Raw genomic sequence first — 20,677 nt, forward strand, 5'->3', positions numbered from 1 at the left:
GTGAGTCATGCTGCCTGCCAGCACCCTGACTGTGTTGCAGCGAGTGAAATTGTACCTGCTCTGCTTAAAGCTTTTGCTCTTGCTCAGATTATGGCTAAGGTTCTCTTTTTTCTTTCCCCTACCATGCATGGCTGCTCTGCTCCAGTCAAAGAATCACAGAATTAACCAGGCTGGAAAGACCTCCAAGATCATCGAGTCCAACCCATCACCTAACCCTTCTAATCAACTAAACCATGTCACTAAGTGCCTCATCCAGCCTCCTCTTAAACACCTCCAGGGATGGTGACTCCACCATCTCCCCAGGCAGCCCATTCCAATGCCAATCACTCTTTCTGTGAAGACCTTCTTCTTAAAGTCCAGCCTAAACCTGCCCTGGTGCAGTTTGAGATTGTGTCCTCTTGCTCTGTCACTGGGTGTCTGGGAGAAGAGACCAACCCCTGCCTGGCTACAACCTCCTTTCAGGTAGTTGTAGAGAGCAATAAGGTCTCCCCTGAGCCTCCTCTTCTCCAGGCTGAACACCCCCATCTCCTTCAGCCTCTCCTCAACAGGGCTGTGCTCCAGCCCCCTCACCAGCCTTGTCGCCCTTCTCTGGACACGTTCAAGCTCCTCAACATCTTTCTTTAATTGAGGGGGCCAGAAATGGACACAGTACTCAAGGTGTGGCCTAACCAGTGCTGAGTACAGGGGAAGGACTTCCCTGGTCCTGCTAGTCACACTATTGCTGATACAGGCTTAGTCCTCCTGGGATGGAGCTCTGTTCCTGCCCTGGGGCAGGCGATGTTCTTAGCCAGTGGCTGTCTGGTCTGTGTGCAGCGTCTGGATAGCACATGCCTGTGATCACGAGCGGAGGAGGAGAGCTGACCTTGTGTATAAATCTTCATAGCATCTGAGCAAGCTCACATTACATCCTCTGGTCCCTCCTCCTCACTCTTCGTGAAAGTGGAATCAGAGAGCGACTGCTGCATGCCAGATTGTGGATTGCTGCTGCTTTCTTCAAAGCTGCTAGATGGCAAACCAGTGAATTAAATGTAAGGATAATTTCAGTACTTTTAAATCAGCCCAGATGGGTTTTGTGGCTTTCTGTCGTCCCCTGGGGCAGCTGGGACCAGTATCAGTGGGATGCACTGGGATGGCACTGCTGTGTTCCTGTATGTGTGTAAGGCTGGGAAGGGGGAAGCAAACCTGAAAAGCATGACTGTGCCAGAGTTATGTGTCAAAAACACAGGACTTCATTCTGACTTTGCCCTGGCCTGCTATACTTCTATCAACAGATCATCCTTTATTGCACCAAGCTGCTAGTCCTACTGGCTCATTCCACCATTTACCACCTCAGAGATGGAGGCAGTCCCCCAAGCAAGGGCCACCATTGGTTCCTAAGTGCCTGTTATTGCCACAGTGGCCACAAATTCAGTTTCTGTGCTGCTGGCTGCAACATTGATGTACCTGGCCCAAGCTGTCAGGGAGGTGGGAACCACAAGAGGAGCAGCCTGCTGCTCTTCATGCTTAGGCAATGGGCCCCACTGCTCCCCACTTTCTGTCATGGTGACCCCTCCTAGCATCCAGGCTCTGATGTGAACATACTGGGGCCTGGCTGCTCAGTGTGAAGACAAACACCTGCAAGGGCAGGTGCCCAGGTCCCTGTCCTAGGGCTTTCCCATTGCTGTGTGTGCTGGCTGCAGGGAGGAGCAGGTTCCCCTTGCACACTGGAGAGGATGTCCCATGCATTGTCTGCTGCACATCTGCTGTGCTAGCAGCTGTGACCCAGGACAAGACTTATTTATGCCATATATTTCTGCTGCTCTTCCTAGCTTGGTCAGATGCAAACCTTTATTTTTCTTTCAGCTCTGATCGAGGGGATAGAGAATCTTTCTAGCTCCTTACCAGCACAGCCAGTGCCTGCTGGGGCTGCTGTGGGCTGCTTTCCAAGTGATCAGCAATGAGGCACAACTGCTGCTGGCAAAGGCAACCTGCTTAACAGCTATCCACACTGCTTCCTTCCTGTGAAGCTGGCCCAGGCACCCATACCAAATGTAGAGTCCAGTCAAGCATCCATAGCCTGTATTGAGGGCCCTGGGCATAGGAGGTGGAGAAGTGGCTGCAGCATGGATAGAGGAGGCAGGAGCAGATGGCCCAGGCTTGTGCAGAATCGCAGAAACACCAAGGTTGGAAAAGCCCCTCAGGATCACCAAGTCAAACCTAGAACCCTACTCTACAAGATTCACCTTAAACTATAGCCGTAAGGACCACATCCAAACCATCCTTCAACACATCCAGGGGCAGAGACTCCCCCACCTCCCTGGGCAGCTCATTCCAGTCCCTGACTGCCGGTGGAGCACCTGGGTAGAATGACTCTTTTGTCACCTACGTGATTAGATGGCCATTCTCCAATTTACTGCCGTGGTTTATATGCTGTCTTGCCAGAGGCAGGCACAACTAACTTAGTTTGGGATTGACACATGTGAATAGCTCCGGTTGGGCCAGGGTTACAAGCACGGCATGGATAGGGTGACATACAATAACATTCGGGGGGGGGGGGGGGGGGCAGCCCCTAGGCTGGCTAACCTAGCCCCCTAGGTTAGCAGCTGGCACTGCACCCCCTGCTGCTGCATGTGGGGGGTGCTACCCAGCACCTGCTATCTTAGGTTGCAAGATGGACTCAAGGACACTTCCCAGCACGGGTTGCTCATGTTTATTATTTTATGTCCTGTTAGCAAAAAATCTCTCTCAGCTTGAGGCCATTCCCCCTTGTTCTGCCTCCAACTACCTGTGAGAAGAGACCAGCAGCAGCCTCTCCACAATGTCCCTTCAGGTAGTTGTAGACAGCAATGAGATGTGCCCTCAGCCTCCCCTTTTTCACACTAACCATCCCCAGCTCCCTCAGTCACTCCTTGTAAGATTTTCTCCCCATGCCCTTCCCCAGCTTCGTTGCCCTCCTGTGGACCAGCTCCAGCACCTCCACATCTGCGCTGGTGCCACTGGAGCTGCCTGTGCTTCCCGAGACAGGTGTGAGAGTGAGAGGGGTGATGGGGGAGAAAGAGCTTGTGCTGGACCCCAAAGGCCACGGTGGTGGTGTCACGACAGGACAGAGTGCGGCGTGAGCTGCCCAAGCCCGTCACTGACAGCCAGAGACCACTGCAGGCTGGCCGTGCGGGGGGGGACGGCCATACACTGACACCTTGTGATGGACACAAAGCAGAGCAGCGCAGCTTCACCTCCTGCGAGCTGCTGCTGCTGCTGCGTTCGTGTGGAACCGCAGCGGCAGGGTAGCCCAGAAGGGGATCCGTAGGTCCTTGCAGATTATTGCTACCTTTCCAGACCTCGTGAGCTATAGTATAGCTCAGCAGATCCCACAATTGTCGAGTGCAAGGTGATTTGGGCTAAATGACCTTCAAAGGGCCCTTCTTTTTAGTCTGGAGAAGAGAAGATTGAGAGGAGATTAAATAAATGTTTATAAATATCGGGGGGGCTGGGGGTAAAGGGGGACAGGCTCTGCTCACTTGCTCCCTGGGATAGGACAAGGAGCAATGGATGGAAGCTGCAGCACAGGAGGTTCCACCTCAACACAAGGGGGAACTTATTGACTGGAAGGATCACAGAGCACTGAACAGGCTCCCCAGAGAGGTTGTGGAGTCTCCTTCTCTGGAGACTTTCAAGGCCTGTCTGGATGTGTTCCTGTGTGACCTGAGCTAGATTGTATGGTCCTGCTGTGGCAAGGGGGTTGGACTCAATGATCTCTTTGGGTCCTTTCCAACCCCTGACACCCTGTGAGCCTGTGACCCAAACTGTTCTAGGATATATGCTATATCTATTCTCTGATGTAAAAGCTGCTTTTGGAGAACCTATGATGTAGCTGGAGGTGCCTCCCCTCTAAGTCTTCAAGCTGCCAGCATGTCCATGAAGACTTGCTTGTAACTAATTTATAGGTCAAGACAGTTCCTGGGTAATCCTTTTTATAGGACAAATGTGGTGGAAAGCCACTTGTTGCCATCCGCCAGCTCCAAAGGCGACTCATCCAGCAGCACTGTCTGCACTGTAGGTGCTACCAGCCTCAGGGGGCTGAGATCCTTTTGATCTGTTACTCACTGTCTGATCTTATTTATTTCTCACTTCAGGACTGGGTTGAGGTTTGCTGCTTTCCTTTGCTATCACTCTTGCAGTGTAGTGATAAACTACTGGTGGTGGTCAGGTCTGATTTCTTCCTTCTTACCTGCTCTGATCAGAGAATGCACCAGACAAGTGCAACAGATGACAAACTGGAGGCAACAAGCACACTGCTGTCTTCCTGCAGACACTTTGCTGAGGTCCTGGCAGTGACTGCCAATCTGTGGTCCCAGGGAGACAGACTGCTCATAACAGTGTGTACTCCCCAGCCAGGACCCAGCAATATGCACTCTTCAGAAATTACTGGCTGTGATGAGGTTTTCTTTATTAAAAAACATGTTTCTTGATAGTTCTTCAAAGCTGGTCTGCAGGGGCCACCCTAATGGCATGTCTGACTACCCAGATGGGTCATTAAGGCTTTTATTTGCTCAGCAAATTCTCATCCAGTGCAAAAAAGTAAAACAAAATGAAATGAAGACCTTGATATAGCACTGTGTCCTTCCCAGCTGTGGGGAAACCTGGAGACCTCTGCCTGATCCCTGCCCATATCAGACTGACAGGCAAAGATATGCCTTTTGAGGAGAGGCTGAGGGAGCTGGGGGGTTTTAGTCTGGAGAAGAAAAGACTAAGAGGGGATTTAATAAACGGTTCTAAATATCTGAGGGCTGGGGGTCAGGAGCGGGGGGTCAGTTCCTCCCCAGAGAGGTTGTGGAGTCTCCTTCTCTGGAGACTTTCAAGGCCTGTCTGGCCGCGCTCCTCTGTGACCTGAGCAAAACTGTATGGCCCTGCTCTGACAGGGGGGGTTTGACTCGATGATCTCTTTGGGTGTTTTCCAACCCCTAACATCCTGTGATCCCTGTCAAAGGTGGAAAGCAGAAGCAGCTCTCCCATACCAGCTCTAAGCTGCTGACATGGGGAAGGCCTGGTTGTACTTTGCCAGATGCTAACACCTTTCCCAGGAAGTCCTCATAGGATCTGTTCGAGCTGGCAGCCAAACAGGTCATGCCAAGGTCCCTGCTGTGGGAGCAGCCCTGGGGCTGAGGCTTGCTCGTGGTTGTGCAGAACAGCTGCTGTGACTCAGTCTCTACACTTCCTCTCTCTGTTCATGTGACGCTGAGGTGAGCTCTGTGTTCTCCTCCAGCTGGTGGTTGGGACATCTGCTGTGGCACTGGCACAAATGCTTCTGCTCTGCCCGCTGCACCCAGCGCTGCGCATGGAGCAAAATGGGACTGTGCTGAGCTGAGAGTGACTCATTTTAGACCAAAGATCCTTTTCTGTTACAAGTGCTGTAATGCTGAACCCAGCACCCACTGGTGAAAGCAGGGTCCATGCATGATGTTGGAAGGAGAGATCCTCTGCATTGCCACCCATGGAGGAGAGAAGCGCGGCGCTGCTGCTGCTGCTGCTGCTGCTGGGAAACAAAGCTGCCAGGAGCCTTTGGGGAAGAAGAAACAGTTTTAATTTCCTGGTGAGGCTGCTGAGAAAGATTCAAAGATAAAATTACCATTTTTATTTTAGTGAGGAGGTTTGCTGGTGCTCTCCACAGTGCAAAGTGTGTGAACTGTGCATGGCTGAGCAGAGGTTATTTGGGAAGACTTTGAAGAGGTTAGGTGCTGCATTAATAAGAGGCTAAGGGAGGAGGCTGATACAACTGTGGGAAGGGAGCTTTTGATTTTGTTCTCTGCAGATTTGCATTGAATTGCTCAGGGGAGAGGAAGAAGCTTCAGGGAAACAAATTTAAGTTGTTTTATTTTCCTTTTCTCAACAAAAAAACAAAACACCTTATTCAAGGTTTCAAAGCCATGTTTAATTTAGAGATTTACCCTCAGCTTGCTAATACTTACTGTGCCATACCTCTGAGATTTTCACTGTGATAGTAGTGCATTTAGACAAGGATGGAAATCACAGAATCACAGAACAGAATCATAGAATGGTTTAGGTTGGAAGGGACCTCAAAGATCATCCAGTTCCAACCTCCTGCAATAGACAGGGACACCTCCCACTAGAACAGGTCACTCAAGACCTCATCCAACCTAGCCTTGAACACCTCCAGGGAGGGAGCAGCCACAACCTCCCTGGGCAACCTGTGCCAGTGTCTCACCACCCTCACTGCAAAGAGCTTCTTCCTAACATCTAGTCTAAATGTCCCCTCTGCCAGTTTAAACCCATTACTCTTTGTCCTGTCATTACAAGACCTTGTAAATAGTCCCTCCCCAGCCTTCCTGTAGGCCCCCTTCAGATACTGGAAGGCTACTCCAAGGTCTCCTCAAAGCCTTCTCTTCTCCAGGCTGAAAAGCCCCAACTCTTATAGCCTGTCCTCACGTGAGAGCTGCTGCAGACCTCTGAACATCTTCATGGCCCTCCTCTGTACTTGCTCAAACAGCTCCATGTCCTTCTTGTGCTGGGGGCTCCAGAAGTGTATGTCCTTGTGTGAGACAAGGCTATAAGTACAGAGCAATGTGTCTCATTCTTGAATAAGCTATGAGGACATCTCAGGAAGGAGCATCATACAGTTGCAAAGAAATGACAGCCTAAGCATCATTAAAGCAGGAAGTTTTCTTCCTGTTTTAATGAGACATTTGTCTGAAATAAGGATGAGGTAAAAAGGTAGAAATTCTACTTGTTTCTGTTGATGCACCAGAAGTGATGTTTGAGGATGTGTGGAGGGAAAAAAACAGTATGAAGCATGCTTTTGATACGGAGGACCTGGGAATGTATCTTTCTGCTGGGAGGAGGTTTACTTTTGTTCATGGACTTGTGTAAATGCATTCTGACTTACGCCGTGCCTGCACAGGCTTGTAGCAGAAAGGCAGGGAGAGGGCAGAAGGATCCTCTGCCAGAAGAAGGATCCTCTGCCAGATTACTCTGGATAGAGGCAGATATGAACAGATGTGGCCTCCTCCACCAGATGAGAAATTTTCTCACCTAGGTCAGCTCCCCAGATCTTCAGATTGTGTCTGTGTGAAATTGCTAGCTGGGCAATGAGGAAGTGTGTGGGGAGAGCTAGATGGCACAATGCCCTGGCGCAGCTGTCACTCGACATTGGCCAGCAGAGTTCACCATCCCTGACTGCCTGTTAAGAGTGACAGTGACATTTAAATGTGAGCTGGTTTGTTGTTTGTTTGTTTGTTTGTTTGTTTTTCAAATGGTCAAATGACTTCAAACTTGCTTCTGCTTTGCAGGTGTTCCCTTCCCCAAGCAGTTCCAGCAAGTTTGCACTAAGATCCTCACCCGCCTCTTCCGTGTCTTTGTCCATGTCTACATCCACCACTTTGACAGCATCATCAGCATGGGTGCTGAGGCTCACGTCAACACCTGCTACAAGCACTTTTACTACTTCATCAGGGAGTTCAGCCTCATTGACCATCGGGAGCTGGAGCCTTTGGTAAGGATGCCCTGGGAACAGAAAGGTGGAGGGGGTGAAAATGGTGTTGGCTGAACACAGAACTGGTAGGTTCAGGTGAGGACTGGTCTCTGAGCAGCGTAGTTACCCTCTGGGTAACTACCCTACCTGAAACGTACCTATGTCTTCTGTCATGTAACTATCAGCCTTAGTGCTCTGAGAAGGAACTTCCCAGCAGCACTGAGGAAACTCTTCTTAAACTTTGCCTCTGCTGCCATGTCTATGAATCACTCTTTGGTATCCTCAGGACCACTGCCTCTCTGTGCTACTTTGGTCTCTCTAATCCAATTTGCACATCAAAGTGTTTCCAGCCAGTTGTGTCCACATGGTTTCTGGGGTCAGACCTGAGCCCAAGCCTTCTCTCCACAGTCTTGAGTTTTCCTACTAGTGGACTAAGGTCCCTGCTTGACATCTCAGTGTGAATTGCAATGAGGCTGTGGGGAGGCAAGCCCACAGCTAGAGGCCAAGCTGGAGAGATCTCTGGAGTTCCAAGTTTCTCTGCAGATTCCCTTGGGAAGCAATTAGCTAGACAGAAGGTGAGAGGCCTTGAAAACATCAGCAGCCCTGGGAAGCAGAGGCCAGACAGCCCAGGCACATAAACTAGAAAATGTGCATAATTACTATTGTTAAGAGAAGTAAGTGTGTCACAGGCAGGGTTGAGTGTGGCCTGACCTAGGCAGGGCATGCTGCAATGGGCAGAAGGATCAATAACCGAGTAGTCAGCACACTGTGATAGGGGCTGGGTTGCAGAAAAGGACATACCCAGCAGCAGAGAACCAGGAAAGGCCAAGAGGATTTCACCTCCAAAAAAGCTGGGAAGTGTCCCAGAATGAGTATCTGGGGGCAGATGGGAGGGTTCCCCTGCCCTTAAATGTTGAGAGTTTTACTCCTTCTCTGTTTCCATTTGTGTCAGTTTGCTGCCCATCTGTGATTTTGGGGGATGGAAAGAAGATGATCTAACCAGGGAAGACTTGAGTGACAAGAGCATCTACGTTAATTACTTCGTAGAGTTTGATTGTGACCTACATTACCACGATGGTCCTCAACTCCAGAAAATGGCAGCTCAGTGTCATTTTTGTCCTCTGTTAGTCTTTCTCAACACTGCTCCACATGACAAACTCCTTTAGTACTGATATACAGCTCCTAATGGTGTCATCTCCTCTTGCACCAGCAAACATCAGTCAATCATTATCACCTCACAGCCAAAGCACAGGCTGACATTGCTAAATAGGCTTTCAGTGCCAGTGATTCACATGCAACATGAGATGATTTATGGGTCTGGATGAATCTAAAATGAGCAGATTTTCCTGTGTGATGTAAGCATGGTTACACTACAAGGAAATAAGGCACACTTACCACAGGCCTATTTGTGTCTCATTTCTTGATTTGCTCATGGCCTGGCATCCAAGCCCCAAGCAAATCTAGCCTCATAGAAGACCTCCTTCCCTCAGGTGTGTATAAGAATGTCCAGCAACCAGAGGACAGCTGTGCCTAGGATGCAAAGCTGAGTTGAGGAAGTAAGGACAAGTTGCAACAGCTTATGAATAGCTGAATAAAGTGGTCCTTTCTGGCCATGCTGTTACCACAGAGAGGTTGCAGCTTGGCACTGCCATCAGTCCCAAAGTCTGAGTGGATTAGGTAGCTTCCAACAGCATTTCTCTCTGCTGCAAGCAGGGAAAGTAAGAGTAGGAAGCTTCCTCATGCACATCCCAGGGTCTTTCCACTGAGCCTCCAGTTCACTGTGATGTGGAGCATGCAGGGAGCCTGCTGTTCATGAAGCTTTTTTTCAGCAACAGGTGTGAAAGTGAACCAGCAGTAATGTCCAACCTCTGCAGCACTTCACACTTAAGATCAGTGCACTTTCCTGTGACTAATTACTCTCCCCAGCTCAAGGCAGATAATCAGTGACTTGCTTTGCTCATTCCTTTTCTCATTGTGCTGCGCCATAGCTGTTGCTCTGCTCCTAAGTGGTTTTAAGCCCTGAAGGATTCATCAGCTGGGTTGACACTTAAGCAAGGACAGTGAGCTTCGTCTGCTTTCATGTTAGTCTAAGACTGCAAGATTTGGTTTTTACAAGTTGTCAAGGTTTGTGGAGAGCTGATAATCTCTCAGTAGGGATGAGGTGAACCGCCCTTGAGAGGGCAGTCCCTCTGACTGCCTCATGAGCCCCACACAGCTGTCCTAACTTTGCATTTTGATTGCCAGAGGTAGTTTACATTAATCCCATGGCAGAGGAGACTCCTGCCTGGAGAGGTGCCTGTTCCCTGCATGTGATTATGGAAGGCCAACAAGCATGTGGAGGGAGCACATCTGGAGCAGGACAGTAAGTTGAGTGCTGTATTATGGTTAAAGCTTTCCAGATGTGGGCTTTCTACTGAGGAGACTCAGTATTCAGATTTAGGAGTAAGAAAATAAACAGCACCTCCCCATCCAGAAAGTGTCCTGCTAGGCCCAAATACCTTAGAAAAATTACAGAGGCTGTGGGATTAAGGAGTTTCTTGGTTTCCAAGACTGTCTCTAGCTGAATCTCCCTCTACTGCCTCAGTTTCCCTTTTGTCAATCTTCTTTGTGACGTGATTTCTTGTCAGCAAACCTTGGGAGCAGAGAACGAACTAGACACTGTGTAGAGGCAGAGCCTGTGAAAGGCTATGATTCACCCTCTCAGCAAGTGGAGAAATGTGGGGGCAGAGAGAAGCTGTGCACTTGCTTCTTTGACAAGGGCAGCAGCATTGGCAGAGGTCCAGCTGGTTATATACTGAGGCAGAGCTGTGGGGATTTCCAGTGTGATGAATGCTTTGGATGTTTGGGGCCAGTATGAGGAATTCACAGGCAGTTTAACAGTCCAGTAGTTGTCCCACCCCCTTGAAAGCTGTTTTGTGCGTGGTGCTGTGCTAGTGGGTTGGGCTGGTTGCTGTTGCAAGAGGATGTTCACGGCCTTCTCGCCCCCTCTTCTTTCTCCTTACAAGCTTCCTGTTTGCAACGTGACTTTTATGTCAGAACATTAGCTTTTCATTTGATGGCAGGGCTCTGCACTTGAGTGACTTTGCATGTTAGCCTTACAGAGAGGACCTCCCTTTGCCCTTCTTCCATGATGGATTTCATAAACAAAGCTCTCAGTGCTGAAAAGCTGAGACTGCAGCTTCTGTCTCCTAAAGGGCCTTTTATGGGCTTACCCAGGGGTCACCCTATTTTCCTAGTTGGTTTTTTTTTGAGAGTTGCACCCTTCCTTCTCAGCAGACCAGTCCTACTTCAGATCTGTTTTGGGAGTACATTTTAATGTGCAAATCTTCCTCTGGAGTGCATGATGGGGTCTGTGTGCACATGCAGAGTCACAAGACATGAAACTGATGAGCCAGAGAGAAACAGATTTTTCTTGCAGCAGCAGTGTACTTGATTTGCAAGCTCCTAGTTGAGCTCCTTAAGGCTGAAAGCTGAGCACCTTCCTAATGTAGCTGGCATGTTGCCATCCTGGCTAAAGAAAACAGCCTGTTAGCCTAAATAGAGCTTGCTCTTGCAGAAGGTTTCCTGTGGCCCTCTCTTATTAACAGTCATTTGCATTGCAGCATGACTGTGGGATCCCTTGCCAAAGCCACAGGTCCTTTGGGTGAGCTGTTGTCACTTAAGAGTGAGAGCCAAGAGCAGCTCCATGTCCCATCTCCTTAGGCAGTTGCAAACAGAGGCTCTGTGAGCAGCACTGCCTTGTCTGGCAGCATTATGGCTGAGTCAGGAGCAGGACCTGCATCTTTCAACACCTCAGCCAACGTGTTCTCAAAGCTGAGACACAGCCAAAATAACCTTGTGCCACAGAGACCAAGGGGGATGCCAGCAAGCAGCTGCTGAGGCAAAGCAGTTCCCAGGAGAGCTGGCGTGGGAAACAGAGAAACACTTCCCAAGACTCCCATGGTCATCTCCTCAGGTTGCTTTAGGACACCTACCAAACTGCATGACATGTCACAAGTAAAACCTGTCTTTTGCACTTACTGCTCCTTTCTTTTCTTTCCTTCCTCAATGCAGAAAGAAATGACAGAACGAATTTGCCACTGAAGCATTTGGCTCATCCAGACTCTGCTGGGACAAGGCACCCCGTGCTGGGAGACCTCTTCCTATGCGCTTGCCCTGGGCGTTTCAATCCAATGACCATGAATGCTGCAGAAGAGCCTTTTCAGGGCCAGGGCTGAATCCTAAGCTTGCCAAGCATCTCTGGACAGATTTGTTGTATTTGCAATGGATCCATATTGTTGTATGTCTCCTGCCTTAGAAAGCCACTGACTTACTGGAGAATAAGGCAAGTTTGGCTGACTTTTGCACATTGGTTTCTAAGTCTCAACCTCATATCTGCAATCATTTCTTCAACCACCTTTCCTCTTGTTTTGTCCTCAGCTATATCAATCTCCAAATGTTTTATTAGTGATTCCTGCCCTGTGAGCAGCTGTAACCTTGGCTACTGAGTAACACCTGTTGCCTTTCCCACATGCAGTGGGTTTGTGATAATATCTGAGATAAGCTCTGAAAGGTTGTTGATGTGATCCCAGCTGCCTTCATGTGGTTAGTTGCTGATGTACCATTTTAAACCCATGAGCTACAAATGTTTCTCACTCTGTCCCAATTCCTGCTGTACCAGAAGGATCATTTTTCCCCACAAGAGAGTTTTCACATTTGGCAGAGGGGACTTTGTGATGTTCTAAGATGCATCTACCACTGGCTGGACTAATGGCAAGGTGGCCTTATGACTGAGGAGGTGAACTAGGCCACTTTTCAGTGTGATCAGCACAGCCCACCTGAGAAAGACTCAGAAAGTGGTGGAAAGAAACTGTTTCCAGAAAGCAACATTTTCAACATGTCAGCATTTTCTGAGATGTTGTCTTGGCAAGCTCAGCAGATATTGGCCATGTTAGTTTTCCAGCATCCATGTGTACAGCATAGTAAATCAGGTGGAGATGTCTTTAAGAGAAGACATCTATCTACCACATTATTAAAAAAAAAAAAAGCAGAATCAGTCCTTTTTAGAATCATAGAGTGCTTGGAAGGGACCATAAAGGTCATTTAGTTCTAACCCCTTGCAGGGACACCTTCCACTAGAATGGATTGCTCGAAGCCCTGTCCAGTATGGCTCTGAACATTTCCAGGGAGGAGGACATCCACGACCTCTCCAGGCAATCTATTCTAGTGCTTCACCATCCTCACAGTCAAGGTGGTTTGCTCCTTACATCTAATCCAAGTCTGCTCTCTTTCAGTTTAAAGCCATTGCCACTCACGGAATCACAGAGTTAACCAGGTTGGAAAAGACCTCTAAGATCATTGAGTCCAAGCCTATCATCTACCATCTTCTAATTAACTAAACCATGGCACTAAGTGCCTGATCCAGCCTCCTTTTAAATACTTCTAGGTATGATGACTCCACCACCTCCCTGGGCAGCCCATTCCAATGTCAATCACTCTTGCTGTGAAGAACTTCTTCCTCACGTCCAGCCTGAACCTGCCCTGGCACAGTTTGAGACTGTGTCCCCTTGTTCTGTCACTGGGTGACTGGGAGAAGAGACCAACCCCCACCTGGCTATGACTTCTTTTCAGGTAGTAGTAGAGAGCAATAAGGTCTCCCCTCAGCCTCCTCCAGGCTGAAACCCCAAACCTTTCTGACCTTTTGCTACCTGGTCTGTGCCATTATTTCATTGTCAGGTGTCATATCCCAACGTTTCCTCCTCTTCTGCTTGCAATACCTGATAACTAATGTGTTCCCTGTGCCATTTTTATTTTGACAACAGTTCAAGTGTTTGTGTTGGTTTTGGTTTCTTTTTTTTCCCCCACTATTTTGGGGGAAATAAAATCAAATTATCTGAGCCACAGCATTGTGATGTTTGTGCTTCCTGCCCTTTTTCTGGGCAAGTTTTGTATACAGGCACAGCTGATATTTATAACCTGGGACTTGCCCATTTTTGAGGTAGGGAGGGGATGTGGCTAGAAAATGTAAAGATGTAGGTCAGCATTAAAGCACACAAGTGAATTTTTTTACCTATCAAAGCTCTTAATTTGTTGTCAAAATGTTTGGGGTTGGTTGTGGGTTTGGTTTTTTTTTCAATCTTGTGTACCAGATGTATATTTTTACATGAAAATAAAACAGAGTAAAATGGACACAAAGCCACTTGATACATCATTCCAATGTTTTCTGTGTAAAACAATCAGTAAAAGTTCTGTTAATAATTAAAGAAGCATTAATACTTGATTACTTAATGGAATACTTCATTCTTCCCTGATTCATCTGTAGTGATGCAGGCATCATGAAAAAGCACACAGGTTAACTTGAAGAATGGATTTCCTCTGAGAGTTCCAGCCCTGATGGAACTCAATGCAATGCTGAGACATCAGCTTGCATTTCAGAAAGCAGCTTGATACAGGCTGATGCTGCTGGCATGCATCTGCCCTTCTCACCAGCATTCCACTTGAAGGTATTTTCCAGAGATATGTGGTGGTGAGTTTTACTGACTACCTTTTGCAGAGATGTATGGTTCCTGGTACCTAGGATCCATGTTCCAGCCTTTTCATGTAAGTGAGACTCACAAGCACAAACTGCTGTGTGGTGCAGGGGCAGGAGATGATGACAGCTTCAACAGGAACCTTCTGCCTGCCTGAGGAGTGAAGCCTGATAGGACTCAATGTACAGGACCTGCTGGGAGCTGGTAAGGTTGAGACTTACAGAGAAGCTGTCTCAACAGTGGGGTCTAAGTGATGAATTGATAGCACCCTACAGCTACTTCAAGGTGAGGTACAGAGGTGATAGTCAGCCCCTCCTCAGCAGTGGAAGGTGGTGAGACAGTGACCCACAGTCACAATTACTGGCTTGAAAGGTTGAAACAGACAACAACAACAACAAAAAAAAACATTTCAATATTGTGGTGTGGCCAGACCCAGAGAGGAAGGATTAACATCCTCAGTTTCAAAAGGCTTGGTGCAAATCATACCTGTGCACAGAAGTCTGCTTTTATTTTTGTATTTTTGTCATCCACATTATCCTGCAGAAAGGAGTTCCACCAGGTAATTACACACTCTGCATAACACAGGAGACTCTACTTTGTTTTTTAAACCCATGCCTGAGGATTTCAGCCCTTCTGCTTCAGAGATGTTTCCTCATGATTGCATTGTGACAAGCTCTTAGTAACTCTGGAAGCAGTATAAGGGGAGACAGGGAGACCATTCACTGCCAGAAAGGTCTTTCTGCCTCTCTTCAAGACACTAAGCTGTTCCCTTGGCCCTCATCCACCTAAGTGCCTCTCAGCCTGGAGAGTTTAATGCCTGAGCACAGCAAGGATGTTTATGAAGTAGAAAGCACTGTGATAAGTATATAATCAAACTTCTCCCTTCAGGAGGCTGAAATGTTATCTGTGAGGCCTTAGCATCCCCAGAGCTTCAGCAAACACCCCTGTGCAACGTGAAAGCAGGCAGGAACCCTGGGAGTGTTAAGTATGCACACAGTTCATGTTAGCCCCAGCTTCCAAAATCACTCATCTGCTTGGCTGACTGCCAGGTGTCTGAAACTCTATTGTCTCTGCACTATCCTGCAGTTCTGATGAAGGACAGATGTGCTATTGCCAGAATTTTATTTTCCTTCTCTGCAGAAACCATGTCTTCTGGGACCAAACAAAAGGCTGTGGTGCTGGCCACCAAGTCAGCTGGCACAGAAAACATTCTGTGCTATGCAATGCCTACAGACATTGGAGAATTTAGGAATAGCATTTGTGGAGCACAACAGCTCCTGTCCCAGTGCCACAGCAATGGGACTCGAGGAAGACTTGGGCTTGGCTAGTGAAGCACATTGTCTTTGGCCAGCCATAGGCAGGAGTCAAGGCTGATCTATGCTGGCAAAAGTCCTACTGGCAGCCCAGTGAGATTGGGTCATGGGATGGTGGTGGCAGTTTGCCGGCCTGAGTGACAGCTCCTGGGTTTAAGCCTGCCCATGTCCTGGGTGAATGTGTTGGTTTTTAAGCCTGCTGGACAGTTCTCAGTGAATGGCCACAGTAACTATCAGTAACCTCTAGTCTGAGGTACTCCCGTTCTCTTGGAGAAAGCTTGTAAATTATAAGAGAAGACTTGGGAAGAGAGAAAAAGAAACCAAGGAGTGAATATAATTTCTGAGGGTTAAAAATCTGTCCATGCTAGGAGAGAACCATGAATCCACTCAGGATGAGAAAGAGCAGAGGTGGATTACTAACACTACATCTATTCCTTGATCACTTTCTTGGAGATGGGCTGAGATACAGATTCTAACAGAGAGTTTCACAACTAAAGTTTCTCTTGAATGTTGCAGGTTTTATCTTCTGGAGGCTGATGGCTTTGCTAGTGCTGCCTGGACAGCCAGATCCCCCTGCACAGGTCAGGGAAGGACAAGTGAGTCATGCATCAAGAAAACCTTGAATGAACAGTGTAGCATTCAGCTACCCGCTGAAAAGAGACCCTGAGTCAGAGACAAAATGCCAGGGCTGAGTGGGGGACTACTGCATGCCTGCAGAACATACCAACAGCAAGTGAGGTCTCTTGCACAAGAATCTCTTTCTGCAGAAGTAGCTGTGGAAGAATGGAACACAATCCCTTCAGCTCCAATGATGTACCTCACTTTGATGTTTTGAGCTGTTGGGTGATGGCATCTGCTACTGACAGCTGACAACCACAGGGCAGGATTACTGTGAGGACGGTGTAGCAAGAACCCGCATAGTCACTCAATTTGATTGCCCCAGGGTCTCTTCCAACGTCTGAGCTCACCCAGACTCCCCTCCACCAACTAATCAACTGAGTTGCAGCACTTTAGTCAGTCTACACAGACACAGCTCCATGTGTCCTGAGTGGCTGTGCCAAAGCCTAGCATTTGGGACAGCATGCAGCCTGCATTTCCCCTTGCTGTCCTAAGCAAGACACCATAGAAATGGACTGGAAGGAGTTGTAATGGGTATTGAGGATGAAAAACAATCTGGACAGGTGGAAGTCAATTTGCTGCTGTTGAAGAGCCATTTGGGGTAGATGAAGGAGCTCAGGGATATGCAGTGTTTGCCCTTAAAGATCCTCTTGTACAGTGACCACAAGCATCTTTCTGCTTGTTTTCAGCAGGTTTGGTTTGCTGGTCTTCTGCAGACCATGGGTGTTCATACTCCGTGTTGCCTGGGCTTTACATTAAAAAGACAAGGATCTATAAAACAGTTCAGGATTTCTGTGCCAATGGGCAGTGGGTTGGCGTTGTGTGAAGGTGTTAGTACCGCTCACGGGTCTGGAAAACCTCCTGATGAAAAAGCAGGTTTCAGCCTGGCATTCATATCCATATAGGCACTTTAAATGCCCATTTGGAGAACTTTTCCCTGTTCCTTACTGTGAACAATTTCGCTAGATGGGACACTGAAACATGGTCTCTAGGGGCAGAGCTATCTCACGCTATCCAAAATGCTACACCTGAACTGTATGCCTGTCTGAAAGAAACAGCATGCTCATTTATTTCCTCTTGAGGAGCAGCAGAGAGTGACAAAAGGATATTTACAACAAAAAAAATTACACAGAAGCTAGATCTTGGAAAATGTGATTGCATAAGCCTGTCTCTGGGTTTAATCACCTAAATAAGAAGTATAATTTTCAGAGAAACCAAACCTGTACGAATTCCGTGAACAGTGGAGGGAACAGTACATGATCTGTGTCCTGGAAATCAGCCTAGAATAGATTGCAGGTGCTTCAGTATAGACTTGAGGGGCTTGGCTGTGGGCAGATGAGAGAGGAATAATTCTAGTCAGGGCTTGGAAATATTTCGCTAGCACAACGCAAGCCAAAGCACTGTGATACAATTGTAACACTGCTAAATCAAAACTGGCTTGGGTAATTACTTCTTATTTGCCTAAGAGCCAGCATAGATGACTCTTTATCTTCTCTGCTGTGTGCTGCATGGGGGGTAAAAAGCAGACGTACTTGAGAAGCTATTAAAAAATAAAAGTCACTATTTTACTGAGGATAATAAACTAATGACACTGAGGAGGAGCTCCCTTCTTCACTTTTCATGGGATTTAGTCCTGAGATATTAGCATAACCATTTCCTAGAAATACCATATCTATTCTACTAAAAACAACAAAAGGGAAGCTGTGCTTTGGTGCCTTTTTAACTTTTTTTTTCCCTCCCTGCTTTGCAACAGGCTAGATTTAAACTTAAGGTTTGCCCTCTGGCTGTGTTGTGCCATTGGGTTGCTTTGCAAGTAACAAAAGGGAATGAAACCCAAGGATTCAAGTATATACATCTTGCTTTGAGAACAGGTGCCTGCTTTCACAGGCAATGATGCTGTGTTGTGTAAGAACCCTTTAGCCCAGCAGAGAAAAGTGTAACAAGAAGCACTGGATGGGTATTAAAATCCATGGATAACTCTATTTTAAAAGTTTTAAGTGATCTCCCCTGAACTGATAAGAGTCCTCAGCGTTCAGAGTCTGAACATGCTTGCGTGGATTTGAGTAACTCTTGGAGGCTATCTTTCGCTCCTGTTCAAATTGAGGTACACATCAGAAGATGTTCAGACCAAACTCCTCAAGGATAGAATCATAGAATGGTTTAGGTTGGAAGAGACCTCAAAGATCATCTTGTTCTAACACCCTGCAATAGACAGGGACACCTCCCACTAGAACAGGTCACTCAAGACCTCATCCAACCTGGCCTTGAACACCTCCAGGGAGGGAGCAGCCACAACCTCCCTGGGCAACCTGTGCCAGTGTCTCACCACTCTCACTGGAAAGAACTTCTTCCCTAACATCTAGTTTAAATCTCCCCTCTGCCAGTTTAAACCCATTACTCTTTGTCCTGTCATTACAAGACCTTGTCAATAGTCCCTCCCCAACCTTCCTGTAGGTCTCTTTCAGATACTAGAAGGTTACTACAAGGTCTCTTTGAAGCCTTCTCTTCTGCAGGCTAAAAAGCCCCAACTCTCGTAGCCTGTCCTCAAAGGAGAGGTGATCCAAACCCCTGATCATCTTCGTGGCCTTCTCTGGACTTGCTCTAACAATTTGATAAAAGGTTTTGATGTGTTGTGGAAAAAAGTGGGCAGCTAGTTGAGAGTGACGACTACCGATGCCTTCCCTGAGGGAAGAGGGAAACAGGATTGGCTTCTACCTGGATAAACCACTAAAGATTCATATGGAGTCACCTTCACCTGGGCTTGCACTTTGTTAGACTTCAGAGCACTGCACATACATATATGAACGAATCTCCAGGAAATCAGGCTTCAATGCTGCTGCTGTTTACAGGCCAAGTTCTTCCATGCTAGTCTGATGGAGAGCACATCACATGCTTTCATCCTGGGTCAGAATACCACAAATGCACCATTGATGTTCAGTAAACCCATCCTGTTCTGGGACCTGCAGGCTTCATGTCTCAAGCATTGCTCTGCTTCTGAGCTGTTTCCTTTGAACCCAGTGATGAATTAGCAGCTCTCTCAGACTGTGGTGCACCTGACTGGTGCCTTGGCACAGAACACAGGAAAAGCAGGTAGCATTATGTCTTAACCTGACTTAGATTTGCTGAGGTTGTGGCTTTGAGTCCTGTGGGTTATCAAGCTGCACGCCCAAACTGAAACCATACAGTGCAGAGATGCTCATGGGCTAAAGCTGTAATTCATGAGGCTGAGTTTGATGTTTCTTCTGAGCCACCTAAATAACAGCTTACCCCAGCTGAATTGAACAGCTTTGGGTGAAAAGTAGGCATCAGCGACAAATTATTGACCCTTTATGAGGCAGCAGAGTTGAAAAATTCAGGCCAGTACAACTTAGAAGATGTTGTTCTCCCTTCGAGGAAACTTAGGAGATTCTCTGGGGGAAGGTAGTTGCTGGTGCCCTGGTGGTGGGAAGTGCTGTACCTTTTTGCTGTCCGCAGTCACAGAATCACCATGGCTGGAAATGACCTAAGATCATCAACTCCAAACATTAACTTTACCAGGGCCACTACTAGATCATCTTTGAAGCCTGTTCCAGTCTTTCATAGCCCTTTTGATACAGGAGTTTTTGCTAATGTCTAATGTAAACCTCCCCTGGCGTAACTTGAGGATATTTCAATGAGGGTAGAGAGGCTCTTCAGAGGGACTTGGATAGCTAGACCAATGGGACAGCATTAATGGGACGAGTTTCAACAAGGCCAAATGTCAGGTCCTGCACCTGGGTCACAACAACCCCAAGCAATGCTACAGGCTTGAGGCATTGTGGCTGGAGGGCTGCCTGGCAGAAAGGGATTTGGGGGTTGTAATAGGCAGGCAGCTGAATAGGAGCCAGCAGTGTGCCCAGGTGGCCAAGAAGGCCAATGGCATCCTGGCTTGGATTAAAAATGCTGTGGCCAGCAGGAGTAGGGAGGTGATTGTCCCCTTGGGCTTGGCTTTGATGAGGCCACACCTCCAGTGTTGTGTTCAGTTTTGGGCACCGCAATACAGGAGAGCTGTGGAGGTGCTGGAGCTGGTCCAGAGGAGGGTAACAAAGCTGAGGAAGGGCCTGGAGAATAAATCTTATGAGTAGTGACTGAGGGAGCTGGGGATGGTGAGTTTGAGGAAGAGGAGGCTGAGGGCAGACCTCATTGCTATTCACAGCTACCTGAAGGGACATTGTGGAGAGGCTGCTGCTGGTCTCTTCTCACAGATAGTTGGAGGCAGAACAAGGGGGAATGGCCTCAAGCTGAGACTGGGGAGGTTTAGATTGGATATTAGGAATAAGTGTTTCATGGAGAGAGTGGTCAGAGACTGGAATGAGCTCCCCAGGGACGTGGTGGAGTCTCTGCCCCGGATGTGTTTAAGGGTGGTTTGGATGTGGTGCTTATGGATGGGTTTTAAGGTGAATCTTGCTGACTTCTAGGTTGGACTTGGTGATCCTGAGGGTCTTTTCCAACCTGGATGTTTCCATGATTCTGTGATTTCTTCTTGTCGTATCAGCTCTGATGTACGAGGAGACCAGCACTCGCCCCTCAGCAACCTCCTTTCTAACAGTTGTAGAGAGCATCGAGGTCTCTCCTTCTTCTCCCCTTCCTCAGGCTACACTACCCCAGCTCCCTCGGCAGCTTAAGATTTATTCTCAAGAGCCGTCAGCAGCTTCGTTGTCCCACAGGCTCTGTACCACGCGGCAGGTACCAATTCTGAGCTGAGAACTGGCTAACCTATGTGCAGAGCCCCAGCCTAGCAACACCCCACGGCT

General features: G+C 47.9%; 1 protein-coding gene across 1 annotated transcript in view; it reads left to right on the plus strand.

Moving 5' to 3' along the window:
* Positions 1 to 13,724, plus strand: part of MOB3C (MOB kinase activator 3C) — a 30,640-nt gene extending 16,916 nt beyond the window's left edge. The window contains exons 3-4 of the mRNA XM_064147606.1: positions 7,284 to 7,486; positions 11,519 to 13,724. Of these exons, the coding sequence (XP_064003676.1) occupies positions 7,284 to 7,486; positions 11,519 to 11,548 (233 nt within the window). The 3' untranslated portion in view covers positions 11,549 to 13,724. The remainder of the gene's footprint in view (positions 1 to 7,283; positions 7,487 to 11,518) is intronic.
* The last annotated feature ends 6,953 nt before the right edge of the window (positions 13,725 to 20,677 follow it).

This window comes from Pogoniulus pusillus, chromosome 8 (genome assembly GCF_015220805.1).
Source record: "Pogoniulus pusillus isolate bPogPus1 chromosome 8, bPogPus1.pri, whole genome shotgun sequence".
In the NCBI taxonomy this organism is placed as follows: domain Eukaryota; kingdom Metazoa; phylum Chordata; class Aves; order Piciformes; family Lybiidae; genus Pogoniulus; species Pogoniulus pusillus.